The sequence below is a fragment of the Crocuta crocuta genome, unplaced genomic scaffold (genome assembly GCF_008692635.1).
Source record: "Crocuta crocuta isolate KB4526 unplaced genomic scaffold, BGI_CrCroc_1.0 scaffold17, whole genome shotgun sequence".
Lineage (NCBI taxonomy): Eukaryota > Metazoa > Chordata > Mammalia > Carnivora > Hyaenidae > Crocuta > Crocuta crocuta.
In genome coordinates this window covers 984,378-999,925 of record NW_027532041.1, presented here as the reverse complement: position 1 = coordinate 999,925, position 15,548 = coordinate 984,378, and the positions used below count along the sequence as shown (strand labels likewise).

The 15,548-nt window shown below is 42.5% G+C and overlaps 1 protein-coding gene across 1 annotated transcript in view; it reads right to left on the bottom strand.

Annotated features, from left to right (window-relative positions):
* Positions 1 to 8,267, bottom strand: part of WLS (Wnt ligand secretion mediator) — a 101,365-nt gene extending 93,098 nt beyond the window's left edge. Inside the window, exon 1 of the mRNA XM_077776382.1 lies at positions 7,920 to 8,267. Within this exon, the coding sequence (XP_077632508.1) occupies positions 7,920 to 8,025 (106 nt within the window). The 5' untranslated portion in view covers positions 8,026 to 8,267. The remainder of the gene's footprint in view (positions 1 to 7,919) is intronic.
* Between the last annotated feature and the right edge of the window lie 7,281 nt (positions 8,268 to 15,548).

Here is a 15,548-nt window from a genome sequence, read left to right as displayed (position 1 = left end):
TGACTCGAGATCATTGAGACCACAGGTGGGCTCTGTGGCTCCAGTCAAGCTTCTCTCCACCATGTGATACGGTCTTGAGATCAGGAGCTCTCTCTGGGAGGGGCTCAGCCAGGGCTAAGGCAGCAGTTAACTGGCCCCCAACCAGCTCTCGTGAGCTTAGCCTTATTAATCTGGGGTTTGCAAAGAAACTGAGCCAGCCATTTACAGATCTATTACCTTCTTTCTAATGAAAAATCATAACACTTTGCCAAAACAAATGTAATAACTTGGCATCTTCTTTCAATTACCTCTGCTTTCTTGGAAATGTGTATTTGTGGCTAAAGCCTCTGAGTTAAGCCTTCTGAATTAACCAGAAGTTTAAGAAGGCCCTATAATTCCTAGGGGCTAGTGAAGAAAGAACACTTCTTTACCTGGAAATGTTAACAGAATGGAGTAGGAAGGAAAAAGAGAGAGCAGAAAATTGCCCTTGGAGGCCTAGGATTTTAAAATCCTGTTTCTATCACCCAGAGGAGATAGAAACTCTAGCACAGCGTGCAGGAAGTGGGTGGTATCGGAAATAGGTTTTGGAAATCCAAGTACAAGCTGTATCCCAAAGAGATGGCCTTGTATTCTATAAAGGCCTTACTTTTTCTTTCCTGAGTTCATATTCTACCCTCATTTTCCTTCCCCTCTCTTGTACTCAACAGCTACATTCAGGATCTATTCTGAATTCTATGTCCAGGCTGCATTCCGGGCATTCAGGAGGTTGGTTATTTTGACACAATTTCAATAACAATCTTCAGTTCCTCTTTACTGTGTGTAATAATTTCTTTTTGGAGGGAGCTGGGATATTATTTTTTCAGGTTTGCACCCATTCCCGCCACCAGAATGGCCTGCAAGCACTGGTCAACATTTACAGTGGCTGCTGTATTCAAAATTGGGATCATTTGTTTAGGAAGTAACTAGGACAATGATCAGTACCCGTGCAGTGGCGGCAGTATGTGGTTTTGGAAAGAGGTAGAAACAGAAAAAGGGGAAACTCAGCTTCCATCTTCTATTAAATCCGTGCAGAGTCAATTTTATCACGCTCAACAACTTGTTTCCTATAGGAATTAAAGGAACAATAGGAGAGTGGCATTAGAGTATCGCTTAGGACTCAGTCAAAGATCATGCACTTGAGTGCCTGCCTTCTTTACTACCTCTGTCACCTCTGAAAAGTTCTTTAAACGAGCATCTGATCCATCTGAAAACTGGAGAAAGAATCTGCTTCTCTAGTTTGTTACGATCATTAAATGAATCAATACAAGTAAAATACTTTCCACTGCCACCTAATAAATCCTCAAAAAGCAACAAATCATAATAAACCAAATCCCTCACTACTGGTCTGATGACAATCTGATTATTGCTTTTGCTCCCCTATAAAATTTAATTAGAGGTAGAACATGTTAGAAGCAGGGGAGAAGAGGTGGCAGTAAAAGGTGAAAAGGTGAGCCTAAGTATTTCTGTATTCTAAAACATGAGTTGCTCTTTTCTGCTATTTAGAAATCCTTTTAGATCAGTCCTATTATGAAAATGGTAATTGCAAAACATTTCATCATCAAGTTTGAAACTGTCAACACCTCCAGTTCCTCTTCACCCCCATCTCTCTCCTTCTCCAGACATGTTCTCTCGGAAATGTCCACATCTGGCACATCCGTCTATTCTATTAAGCCACCATCACAACACTCCAGAGAAGACACAAGACATTAATGAAATAGATATGATCATTTCACGTCTTGATGTTCCCTGTCTCCTATCATCTCTTAAGAGTTTCTATCAAAATTGAGAGCAGTAAATCTTTGAATAGACAAAGTCTATCAGCATTTTTTCCAAAGAACAAAATGTACCTATTCATGGTGTCAGCATGGAAACCTCTAGTTTGAAATGCTCTCATTATTATGCATGGGTGTGTACACAAACAGAAATTATCCTTTGGGGAACAGAATTTTCAACTCTAAGTAAAAGGCTCTTTTTTCAATTGCTCTACCATCACTGTCAATCCACACCCTCTAAAATCCTCTCCAACCACAGCTGATTTCCTTCTCTCTGCTTCCTTTGGAAAAGTCCAGACACATGCAACTACATAAATAAGTTAAAACCACTAACCTGAGAAAATAAAATCAAGTAATCTTCCTTAAAGTGGCAGAACTCAAATGCTTTTATGGATAATGAACTTGGTTGCTCAGCCAACTGGATGATTCATACAATTATAGAAACTAGTTGGAGCCTGTAAGAAAGTGGTCAGATGGGCATATACAGACTTCTCAAAAGGTGTCCTCCCATAGCCATAGCCAGGCAGTTATGTAAAGCTGAACTCCATTTCACTCATCATCATATTTGATTTTTTTTCCATTTGCAACATTACCTAATGATTCAAATAAAAAAGCAGTTGCATTTATAATGTTACTCATCATCTTTCTGGCTTTAAACTACATTTATTCAATCTTAAAAGTCAAGGCTTTGGGAGGTAGGGGCTGATGGTGGAGAATGTGGTTCTGATGTCAGACTGTTTGGAGCCCATTCAGAGCTTTGCCCCTGACTAGCTAGGTAATCTCAGTTTACTTACATGTAAAATTGGTACACCACCACCAATCTGGCAAGGCTTTGCATGGATTAAATTAGATAAGGTCTGGCACACAGTGCACATTAAACTAATATGTTATAACATTTGTTATATTCTTTTAGCAATAAACTTATTTCAAGATGAAATATTAACAAAACTATTTGCTAGTATAATTAAATTAACAGGGTTTCTCATTTCATGTATGCGTTCTCAGATTAAGAAGGGCTCTTTTCTACCTCTGGCTCTCCTAGGTTACTTAGGCTTCAAGTTCTCTCTTTCCTAACCCCCAATCAGCACTGCAGCCCTAACCTGGGCACACAGCAGGCTCTAATCAACATTTTATATGTTAGGTGTGAACTCTACGCTAAGAACTTTCATACAATCTCAAATTCTAAATCTCCATAGAAACACCTTTATGAGGAAGATAAGGTAAGAATCTTTCCTCAGTCTATATGGATTTAAAAAAATTTTTAATGCCAAATTATTGCAAAATGTCAACTAGCTAGGCAAGGCTTTGAGTCTAGATCTGAGATTTGAAAACCTTACAAAGCCATACAGTGCACAATTATCTCAAGGAAATGTTTCTCACTTGAAATAAGGAAAAGGGAAAGTACCAAAAGGCGGCCAGACAGGCTGTATGGAATGATTAGATGAAAGCATGGTTTGGGATTGTTAGAACAAGCATGGTTTTGTTGCAATAACCAAGTAGTAGTTAAGTTTAAAAGTCAAGTAATGTAATATCAGCTATAAAAAATTTCCCGCCTTTTACAAGAAGAATTTTTGAAACTGCACAGTACTCATACAAACCACATTAATTACTCCAGTAGTTTAACAAAGAAAACAAATGACACGGTTTAATCAGATATGAAATTTTACAAAATAAAAAGTAGAATCAAATACAGAAAGTAATGTGGGCTAACATCAATCAAAAGCCAAGTAATTATTTCTTTTTGAGATTTTCACCAGACACCCAACACAGCAGGATTACTAGTATTATATTATTAATATTTGATAAAATAATAAATACCATGAACTTAAAACCGAATGTACCGGGAGGCAAACCTTTACATACTCTGCTTAGCCTTTACATTAACACTGCATAATTTTAATTTCTTAAAATCCTGGAACTTCCAAATAAGAATAGCAGAAACAAAAATTCACACAAGTGGATCACAATCAAGATTATCAATAGTTCCCATTTAAATAACAGTAGCACAAAAATATGGGTTATATCATTGAAAAGCAGTAGATAAGTCCATGTAAAAATTAAGTGATTATATATGCTTATATATACACATAGCATTCTCAGCATTATAGAAAACAAAACAGAAAAGGCTACTGGTATGGTAAGCTTTTGAAAGAAATCAATTCTCTCTAAAGATACAATAATTGGCAATTTGTTGATACTTCTGTGGAGTTTAAGTTTGGAATATTCTCATTTATGCTATGCTTAAAACAATGAAATCATTTTTTATTCATTCAGTTCTGATCTTCATACTCTTAACAGTTTTAGAACAGGTGGGAACAGTGACCTGCTTTTTCAACCATTATATCCCCCAGACATGACTAATTTGAAGCTGATCAAATTGCACATAATGGGCCAGGGATTCAAGTTCATGATTTTTAGTAGGCTGCACTCTTATTTCAGAGCACATGGTTCTCCTTCCCCTCCCCAATTCCACCACCCCTGCAGCTGCCTCTCCATGAACTAAATTCACCAAACATGAAATCAAAGGGAAATTATTTTTTACATTTTCTGCAGGCTTATTTTTAAGGAGGATAAAGATTAGGCTACATCTTTAAAAATATTTTCTTTTCCTTTAGGGGTTCTTAAGTTTGTAAATGCATTCTAAATTCTAAAGAAGCTAGCCACTTAATAAACCTTCTCAACACATAAGAAAACAATCAGATCCATCGTTTTATACTAGTTCAAAGTTTTTATAAAAGCATGGCATAATTCAGTGAATTTTTAAATACCCCAAATTCTACCTTATAAGATATTGCTTTCTAGAGCCTTTTTACAAAATACCATTAAAGGTTTGCAGTATATAGACATTGTCACAAGAAAAACTAACAAACAAAACAAAAACTTGGTTCTAAAAAGGCCATTCGGGTAGGGAAGTATGTAAGCTGGCTAAAACAACACCCAATCCCTCCTATTTGCTTTTGATCTAATGTTCAAATTTTCATCATCAATTCTAAAGGCTGCAACCAAATGCCAGTCTAAATAGCATATAAAACTCTCCAAGTACTGAAACATTCGTACAATTTTCTAACTAGGGACTTTGAATTCATTGATCTACCAATGAAGAAAATGAAACTTGTTGGTTAACTCATTTGCCTGGTCACTTTGGGGTGCATGGTGTCATGACTGTCTGGTGTGTGTGGGGGGGTGTTGGTTGTTTTTGCTTTGTATATATGTGTATGGAGTACTTCTAATCAGGACCTCTGCCTTTCAGAGCCTCCCCTTTCTAGGCTGCCATGTTTCCCTTCATGGGAGACAGCAGTGATCAAAAAAAAAGTAAATTATGTTTGTATCACTTTCTCAACTGACCTCTCCAGACGCATTAAAAAGAAGTGAAGTCATCCCCCTCCCCCCTCCACTACCATGACACACACACCTGACTTCTACTTATCAGTGGAGTTCTCTTTTCACTGGGTAGAGTGGAGGAAGAGGTTTCTGAACTTCCACTTTACAGCCTACAAACTGCATCTTCAACTACTGATTCCACTTGCCCACTCTGTTGAAGTTCCAGTCTTTGCTCGGTGTCACCTGCTTTTCATTTTAGGGAAGTCTGCTGGGAAAACACTGCACTTACCTTTTGTTGATATTTACTTCCCATTTTGGGGTCTTGTAGTGTACCCCAGTTCCTAGATTTGTTTAACAGCAAAAACAAGCAAAAATACTGTCTAAATAGTTGAGAAAAGGGCTAAGTCACTATTCAGTGTTTAAAGTGAACTGGTGCTGATCTTTGCAGTCTACCCACCAGAGTAGGGGACATAGCCCTGGCAAAGGACTAAGGAGGGAAGCTAAGCAGTAAACTTCCACAACTCTCCCCAGGAAGTGTCACACATAGATGTTTTTCTTTTCCAAGGAAACTGGAATTGCAACAGTTTATCTATTGAGAGGAATCCAGCTAGAGTTAGGACCTGTCACTACACTTTGGAGATGGTTATCAAGAGACCCTTGTCACCACTTACTCTGACAAACCCCCTTTGAATATATAACTGTTCTGATCCTTTCTGATCCTACAGCAACTTTAATGTCCAGCAGCCACTCACCAGTGTCCTTGCACCTTTCTCCACAGTACTAAGATTCCAGAGATTATACTAGTTCAGGAAGTGCCCTAAGAAACCCACAACAGTGGATAATGGGTTCTTCAAAGCTAGGAGATCAGCTTCTTAGGAAAAGAAAAAGAAACACACACCAACAAACACCAGGGAACTATGTGTAATGGTTCGCTGCTTGTGCAAAAACCTCAAAGAGGATGAAGGTCAGACAGGGATAATAGGCCAATTTAATTCTGAAAGCACAAGGTGCAAGAAATTTTAATTATGGTCTGCCACTGAAATCACACAAGATCCAATGGCATCTAACTGCAACTGCTCATCAAGGGAGACAAGAGGTGTAATTGTAACCGCTGCATAATCACTGTGAGGGCACAGGGAAGGCTGCCTTCAGCTCCCAGCAGAGAATGTATTAAGAGCCTCGAAAAATCCAATACAGGGAAACATGGAGATTGTACGAGCCAAACAGGAGCTCGTAACAGGAAAGCCAAACCCCGTTGTGTACTGTGCGTGCGCCTGTGTGCATTTGAGAAGTGAGGGTTCCAGGAACAAAAAGATTAAGCTGTTTGGCCCATATTGAGAATATGAGCTTGTAAAACTCTGAACCCCTTTCTGCTTTGTGGATACATACACAGAGAGAAAGGCATGATCTCCTCCAGAAATTTCTGCCTCGGTGAAGCTTCATCCACTCTCCTTTGTTTAAAACAATTAGCTTGGATGTTACAGTGATTTGAAGAACCAGACTCCCTTTAATTCGTTCGCATCAAACCCAAGTGTGGAGTCAAAACGCCACACACAGGGCTCCAGGTGCCCAAGCCTGTGCGACTCTCAGCACCACGCCGACGAGGCGCCCGCGCGGCGCGGACTCTCGCCAGGGGACGGGCGGAGAAAGCCCCTCCGTGGCCTCTCCACTCCGCAAAGTTTCACGGATCCGCGAAGAAAGCAAAACCACCCCATCCGCGCCCGCTGCAAAGTTGGCTCTGAAGTTTCTGCCGGGATGTCCTAAATCTCAAGGGGGAGGGGGACGCGAGTGTACGGCAAGGCTGGAGGATGCATGACGATGGAGAGACAGCCAAGAGGGAGTTTTTTCGAGTGGAAGATCCAATGAGACCATCTTCTTCACCCGGAAGCCTGTTTGGCTCCCAGAGGTCGGGCCGCGCTCGCGGGGGGAGGCGCAGTCCCCGGGGGCCGGAGAGCTGTCACCTGCGGGGAGCCGCGGCGGGGGCGGGAGGCGCTCTGCTGGGCGCCCGGGGAGGGCTGGGGGCTTCCGAATCCCCAGCTCCGCGGGCTCCGAGAAGTGGGGGAGGGGAGATTCGCGAGAGGGCAGGAGGCCAAGAGCAACACCTTACGGATACGCTTTTCCTCTCCGACCTCTCCAACTTCCCGCAGCGCCAGCCAGGACTTTCTCCCACCGCACCCCACGGCATCGCGCCTCCTGGCCTGCCTCGCTGACCCGTCCGTGGCCGCGGCTGGGGGTGGAGGGGGTGCGGCGAGGAAGCGGCGGACGCGAAGGTTGGGACCCAAAACGCAAACGCTCACCCCCTAGCTGAGACGACCAAATGGGTTTACACAGGCAACGATCACAGCCCCGTAGCAGGACTCCGGGTTAGCGCCGGGCGCAGTTCCCTGACTCTTCTGTTGTTCCCAATAAAGTCTATTACGTTGCCTCCGGCAGCCGATTGGGAGGGAACGGCGAGGAAAAAGGGGGAACGCGGGAAAAAGCGGGGGGAGCAGCAATCAACTTTGTAACCCAGCGCTTCCTCGCGCGATCCGTCGCCATGCTTAAGATTCCCACCCCCGTCACCCCCCTCCTTCCTTTCAAGTGGATACTGAAACTAGGCCAAAACTTTTTCCCCTCCTTTTCTCTTAGCCACTAGACTGGATTGTGCCCCACGGAGCCCCATGGAGCTCTGCTTTCTTAAGCACAATAGCCGGACTAATTAGATCATAGAAGCAAGGCAGTGATACTGTAACAAGTAGCCCGAGAGGCAAAGAGGGAAGGGGCCCGAAAAGAGAGAAAGGGGGAAAAGTTTGGAGCTCTCGCACTTACCAATCAAGCCTCCCACCAGAAAGGCGATGATTTGGAACACGAGCAGAATCCCACCAACAATGCACAGCTTCTTGGTGCTCATGTTTTCTATAATTGCCCCAGCCATTTTTGCGCCCCCCTTTTTCCTCTCCTCCTTGAAATAAATGTTTTAGGGTGTGCTTTTTGCCTCCTCTCCTCTCACGCTCCCTCCTCCCTTGCCTCCTTTCTGGGCGCTGCAAAACTTCAGGGGTGCGGGAGCGCGGCGAAGATGGGACCGGGACGCAAGGCGCCCGCACGGATTCCCCCGGCGCAGCCGGCTCGGGTTCCCCCAATGCCCGGAGCTGTGATTGTGGCCGCTCCGCCGCCTGTGGACGCTTAAAGGAGCAGGGAAGCGGATCACATGACGCTGCCTCCCTCCCTCCCTTTCTTCCTCCCTCCCTCTCGCGCTTCCTCCCTCCCTCTCCTCCCTCTCTCTCTTCCTCTCCCCGTTGCCCGCCGGTGCGGGGCTCCGAGCTCGGGAGGGTGCTGGCGTCCCGACCTCGGTTCTGTCTGGCAGCCTGTCCCGCCTGGGGCTGGTGTCGTTTGGGGGTTGATGTTGTTGTTAAGTGGGTTCCCCCTACCCCGCCTCTCACGTTTCCTTTTCTGGTGCGAGATTTAAATCACCCATGGACAGCTTTGCAGACCTTTAACTTACGCGTTGACTTTAGGAAATGGGCCCCACCCGCAATGCTAGAACTCTCTTTAGGAAAGAGAAAAAGAAATTTTTAAAGGGACCCAAAAAATGCTTAAGTCAAAGCACAGAGATGCAGAATAAAGTCTTAGCTTCCTTCGACCTGGTACCACCCTTAGTTACTGGGCTTATACACAACTAAATTTCCCCCACCGCACCCCTGGAGGAATCCTGTGCTGTAGCCAAATCAGACCACCTTTCATTATCCCCAATTCCAGAAGTTTCCAGAGCCTTGACCCTGGCTTTTAAATATATATATTCTACTCCATCGGAGTTTTAAACCTCATTTAAAAACCAGCTCGTTTGAAAAACCCAAGTTTCCAAATCACCTCCGTGTAGTATTTCCGTGAATTAAACCCCTACGACTCCTGTGTTTACATTCTTAGATCCTATTGTGAGGACTTGTGTGTACATGTTTGTCTCCACCACAGAGCTGTAAACTCCAGGCCGATAGGGACCGAGTTTTAGTCATCTTTGTACCCCACTCCCACCCCCCCGTGGTGCCTAACAAAATTCTACCTCTTGTAGGTCCTCCATAAACTTTTGTGGAATGAATAAATGAATGTGAAAGCAAGCCCACGGTTTGCATTTCAAAAGCCTGAAAGAGACCTTATGTGATTTAGATAGTACACTTCTTTAGTTGCAATGTTTGTTGTCTCTTTGTGAGGATATATTTATATTTATACTTAACTTCTAGGGGGAAAGGACGGTGAGACTCTTTAAGAGATGTCCTGCTCTATCACGCCTAAATTCCTGGCTCTGGTTTTCACCACCCACTGCCCCTTGCACACCTGGTTTCTTGCCCCTTCCCTCTGTCCACAGCCTCTTCATGCCACGGGACTACCCCAAATCCTCTCTCCTCTACTCTATTTCTGAACTTGCATTGCCCTTATGGAAGACACCATGCAGATTACACTTAATGGAAGTATTCATTTCTAGTCTCTGGCTAGACTAGACACTCCTCAAGGACAGGCACCAAACTTTATGTATATGAAAACCCATCTCCTTGGAATCTAACATTTCTTAAGAGTTCTAGGGATATAGCTGCTATTTATTCATTCTTTCCTTCAACATTTTAACCAGCAGGGCTCACACATTGAGCTCTTAACCTGTTCCAGGCTTTCTGTTCTAAGCCCTTGAGGATACCAATATATGAAGACACTTGTCCCTGTCCTGGGGGAGGCCAAGTCAAGCTGTTATTCACTGAATAGTGATTCAGTGAATCACTGAATCACTGATTAACGATCTTTACTCTGGAGAATACCAGATTAGATGGGAAGAAACACACAGGATTGTTGTCAACAGTAGTGGTCAGAGTGTTTGGTACCCAAACACAGAGAGACCAGTGTGCGTTATTTTCTTTCCTTTTTTACCTTTTCAGAAGCTTGCATCACCTCCCTCCTCCCCCCCCTGCGCCCACTGTAGTAGGTCCCAGGGCATCATAAAAAGAAGTAGGAATGCCCTTCTCACCTCTGCTGCTAGTTAACTCCACATTCTGTTTTCTCATCTCAGCAAGCTACCAACTTCCACATATTTGAATAATAATGATGCCTTTGGGTTACAATTTCTTTTTAATACCAAGGAATTTTTTTTTAATTAAGGTTGATAGGATTCAATATAAAGATTTACTCTCCATTTGATATTAAGTTTCACTATTTAAGAAAGAAATGGTATTCTATGCACTTCAAATATGAAGGGAGCCACGAGAATGTAGAACTGGTTTATGGTCGTCCCTCCTTATCCAGGGTTTAGTTTTCTGTGGTTTCAGTTACCTGCAGTCAACTGCAGTCTGGTGGTCTGAAAACAGATGATCCTTCTGACCTATTTTCAGAAGGTCAATAAGTAGCCTAATGCTACAACACAATGCCTTTGTCATTCACCTCACTTCATGCACGTCATCACGTAGGCATTTTATCATCTCACGTCATCACAAGAAGAAGGCTGAATATCGTACAATAAGATATTTTGAGAGACTACATTCACATAGCTTTAATTATAGTATATTGTTATAATTGTCCTATTCTATTACTAGTTATTGTTGTTAATCTCTTACTGTACCCAACTTTATCATAGGTATATACATACAGGAAAAGACATAGTATATATAGAGTTTGGTTGTATCTGAGATTTCAGGCATCCACTGGAGGTCTTAGAATATACATCCCACAGATAAGAGAGAGTGCTCTATTTGTTTAACATTAGCAAGCTCTTAAGTCATTTTTCTCCTTTTAAAAAAAATTAATGTTTATTTTTGAGAGAGAGAGAGTGAGCATGAGTGGGGTAGGGCAGAGAGAGAGGGACACACAGATTCTGAAGCAGGCTCCTCAAGTCATTTTTTTAAAAAAATGTTTTATTTATTTCTAGGAGAGAGAGAGACAGCGTGAGCAGGGGAGGGTCAAAGAGAGAGGGAGTCACAGACTCTGAAACAGGCTCCAGGCTCTGAGCTGGCAGTCAGCACAGAGCCCGACGCGGGGCTCGAACCCACGAACCGTGAGATCATGACCTAAGTGAAAGTCGGTTGCTTAACCGACTAAGCCACCCAGGCGCCCCTCCTCAAGTCATTTTTATATTAACTGCTACAGCACATTCTACTCCCACGGTTCCCAAATGCATCTCTTCAGAGTAACTGGCCTCACTTATTTGGTTCCAGTTTCCTCATTGGAAAATGAGATTCTTGGAATAAAATACTGTTTCCCCACCAGGGTGGTCCCCTATTTTTAAAGGGCACTTATTAGACAACCATTTTACTTAAAAAGAAATATTTCTGGGGTGCCTGGGTGGCTCAGTGGGTTGAGTGTCTGACTTCGGCTCAGGTCATGATCTCATGGCTTGTGAGTTTGAGTCCCACACCGGGCTCTGTGCTGACAGCTCAGAGCCTGGAGCCTGCTTTGGTTTCTGTGTCTTTCTCTCTCTCTCTCTGCCCCTCCCCTGCTCATGCTGTGTGTGTGTCTCTCTCTCTCAAAAATAGATAAATGTTTAAAAAATTTTTAAAGAAATATTTCCAATTGCTAATCAATGCTTCTGATTCTCGTGAGAAGACCAATATTGCCAAACTGAATGTGGAACATTTTCAGTATTTATCACTATGAGCTGCTTCAAGAAAAATTTAAAATTTCTATGTTATCTTTTTGAAAATGAAAAGTGGCTGTCAGATCCTTATTTCCCAAGGGAATAACACAGACAAGTAGAAAAGAGCATGAGTGTTTGAGTTGTCTGGGTTTGAAATGGAGCCCCCAGCTCTGCCCCTGGCTTGTTATGTGTGACTGTGGGCCACTATTGTTACCTAGCCCTCTCTGAAGGTTAACCTTCTCATCTCTAAAATGCAGATAGTGACAACTCTCATGCTATTCTTGCAAGACATGATGATGATGATTATACCGAAGAACCCTTAAGGGAAATCGATAAGCTTGCATTAAAAACTAGTAAAAATGATCATTAATTGGTTTTTCCTCAGCTCTAAAATGTTATCATGTTACCATTATTTTTAGAAGCATATTTTAGGAGCAGTCTGAGAGATTAACTCTGCTTGAGAAAGGCTTTAGTAAGGCCAACATCTAGTATGGAGCTCTGAACAGCACTCGGTCAACTTGAAACATAGAAACATTCTATTCTAAAAAATGCTTTCAGTCACCAATAAAGCACTTGTTGTGGGTCCTGAGATAGACTGCCCCAGACACTGGGTAATTCAAGAGTGCAATCATACAGGACTGGATCATTCTAACTCTATTTCACTAGATTTTAAGTTGGAGATCCTGATTTATCCATCGTTTTATTTGAAGGTTTGTCTTGTGGAAGAATACATTGATATTCAATGCATATTTATTGAATGGATGAATGAATGAATGAACACATGAATAAATGAGTAAGTGAAGATATATTAACTGCAACCAGCCCTGGCCATCCCCACCCCCCAATTCCTTTATAGCATATACTGACTAAATTCTTATCTGGCATATATATCCTGGGCTGTAGTTTGCACATATACCTATATATGTGCCGTACTGCCACTCTGGTCTGCAAGCTGCTTAAAAACTAGGTAAGTGTGATCTGAGCCTTTGTCTCTTACAGCCCCAGCACTACACCTTGCACAGAGGAGGGCTCAGTTCCTGGTGCCAAAGAAAGTCCACTTTGGAAGCCAAGGACAGCATTCCATTATTGTCATTGAAATAAATGTAACACAGAAATCTAAAAGAATTGCATATACCTACTCAAACACCTAATTTACTTCCCAGAGGGACCTAACAAGAGTAATAATCCCACTCAGAGCCTTCTCATTCTCATAAATAGCTTTTACCTATAAACCGCATCCCCAGGGCTCTTCTGTTGTTGGTATTTTCTTGTAGTTAGTGCCTGTGAATGTGAGCAGGCACTTTGGGTTCTTACTTTATTATTCAGTGTCACTTTTCACTCAGTATACATACATGAATATATATATATATTCACAGCTTCTTTTAAAATCCTTTTCTTTCCCCACCCCCAACCATCCTTCCCTTCTTTCTCTATGAGCCCCATTGCCTTGTTTTGTATGTAAATACAAGAGCTTTTCTAGCGCCTCCTTTCACATACTAACCTTGGCTAGGAACTGTTCAGACCCCAGAGCTTGGAAGACCAGTGCATTAAGGTGATCTTTTTTGATGAAATTGTTTAATAAATGCCCACCACCCCCTCCCTTTTTATGCATCAGCACCCAGCTTTACATCTTTTCTTTGACATTCCACATACGTTTTAGACATTAGGTTTATTCAATCACAGCTTTAAATCTTACGAGTTGTGTAAATAAGAAAAATACTTATTACCTTTTTGAGGCTTATTTCTTAAAACAAGAGAAAATGCTAATACTAGCTTCATAGGTTGTGGTAAGCATTAAATATATGTTACAAAGTGCCTAGCTCAGAGCCTGACACAGAGTGGGCACTCAACAAATATTTTGCATGTTATAAGGGAGAAGGTTTCTGTTTCCAAATAGAAAAAAAAAAGAACTATAAAACCCCTAATTATTGTCTCTTATGAAATTGCTTTTTGAACCCAGGCAACTTGGAAGGGCAAGGATGAAAAACTTTATAGGTTTCCAGAGGCCTCTGGTGGGAGGCAGCTGACAACTTGAAGTAGTCAGCCAGGCCCCTGTTGTTTCCCAGGCTTGAAAGAGATTGCTGCAGAGGGCTGGGATGTGCTGGTGTTTAAACCTCCAAGATCACGTGTGCTCAGTTCCTGGAGCAGAGGTAGGGAAAAGTCTTTTTCTCTTTGCCAGTTTCCATAGTGTAAGCCTTATGGGGTCTATGCTGAACCCTTCTGTCCCCCCCACACACCCCACCCACCTTGCCCTCATGACCGTGCTCCCTCGCCATTTCACCATGTACTTAGTCATGCTCACGAGCACCTCTCCATCTGCTTTTTCCCACGGAGAGTGGCAGTGGGAGAAGAGTCTGGACAGGCCGAGACACACCTCCTCGGACAATGATCCGGTGATGTGTAGACAACACTCAGCCCCATAGCACAAAGTTGGTACACAAGTTTTGTTAAATGAGTAAATGAGGAAGGAACACGTTATGGTCCCCAGCTATCTAAGGGTTCAGGAAGGCCCTCCACAGAGGGCCGATGGCAGGAAGACGGTCTGAGACTTAATCTCAGCCCAAGCACTTTGCTAAAAGTATATGTTATCTCCATTAATCTATACCACAATCTGTGAGGTATGTACTACTTTTATCATTTTAAAGAGAGGAAAGCTGGTTAAGAGAAGTTATGGAATATTCACTCAACTGGGAAGCTGAGATTCTAAGGTAGCTGCAACACAACATTCATTCATTCAGTCACCAAATATGTACTGACCTCCTTGAGTGTCAGAAACTGATCTAGAGGCTGAGGAAGAGCAGTGGGCCCCACAGAGGCCTTGCGCTCATGCAGCCTACATTAGAAAGCCCACTTCAGATCCCTAGTTCTTATTTCCTTTGTCAGCTATGCCCTTTGAACTCACCAAAAGAAAGAAACCTACAGACTTGTGGAAGCGAGGAGAAATGGGGCCCTTGGTGTGCACATGGGCCTCACCTCATGTTTCCCTCAGGAGACATTTATTCAGAAACCCTTTTTCCTGCCAGTTCAGAGACAGGCACTGTTTTAGTGGTTTTTGCTGCTCCTTTGTTCATACATCCAGCTCTGTTTTCTTCCTCAGCACCTCACTCCCACTCAGATCAAACTCCCTCCAATTAAGCCTTAATCTTTGCAATTCATTCTTTGGTAGTATTTGCCATTAAGGCTTTTCCAAGCTGAAGATCAATTTTCAAGTCGAATGACTCATGAAAGTAATTAAGCATAATTTCAATGTTTCGAGGACATTCTTCAAGAATACATGCTAGCAAATGACACTCAGGTTAGCAGAAGATTCAGTGTACAAAATTAGTTTTGGCTTTAGCTAACCTGCAAATTGATTCCTAACGTACTTCTGTTTGGTTATTTATTTTGTTGTCAGCATGTGAGTTCCTAATAAAGACCCTCTTTGCCAAGGATTTGAAGTTGCTTGATCAATATTATTCATCTTAATGTAAAAATTTATGAGGGTAAAAATTCCCAATTTCTGATATATGTCTTACTTTTCTAAGAACTCTGGAGCCTGAATGACTTGATGATGCTTTCTTTCATTTCTTTCATAAATATTTATTACATGTTTACCATATGCCAGGTATCTGGCAAGTGCTGGGATACGAATACAAAAAAGACAGATATGCTCTTGCTCTCACAAAACATTTCATGTCAGGTATATAAAGGCATGATGCAATAGCTATATTAGCCAAGAGAGTCAGTCCTAAAGAATCACTGGTGTAAGAGGCATGGAAGAGACCTCAGGTGGAGAAAGAGAAAGGACAGCAGGTGCTCTCCTTGGCTTGGTGCACAAGATCCTCCACATTCTGGAATGAGCATAGGATGGC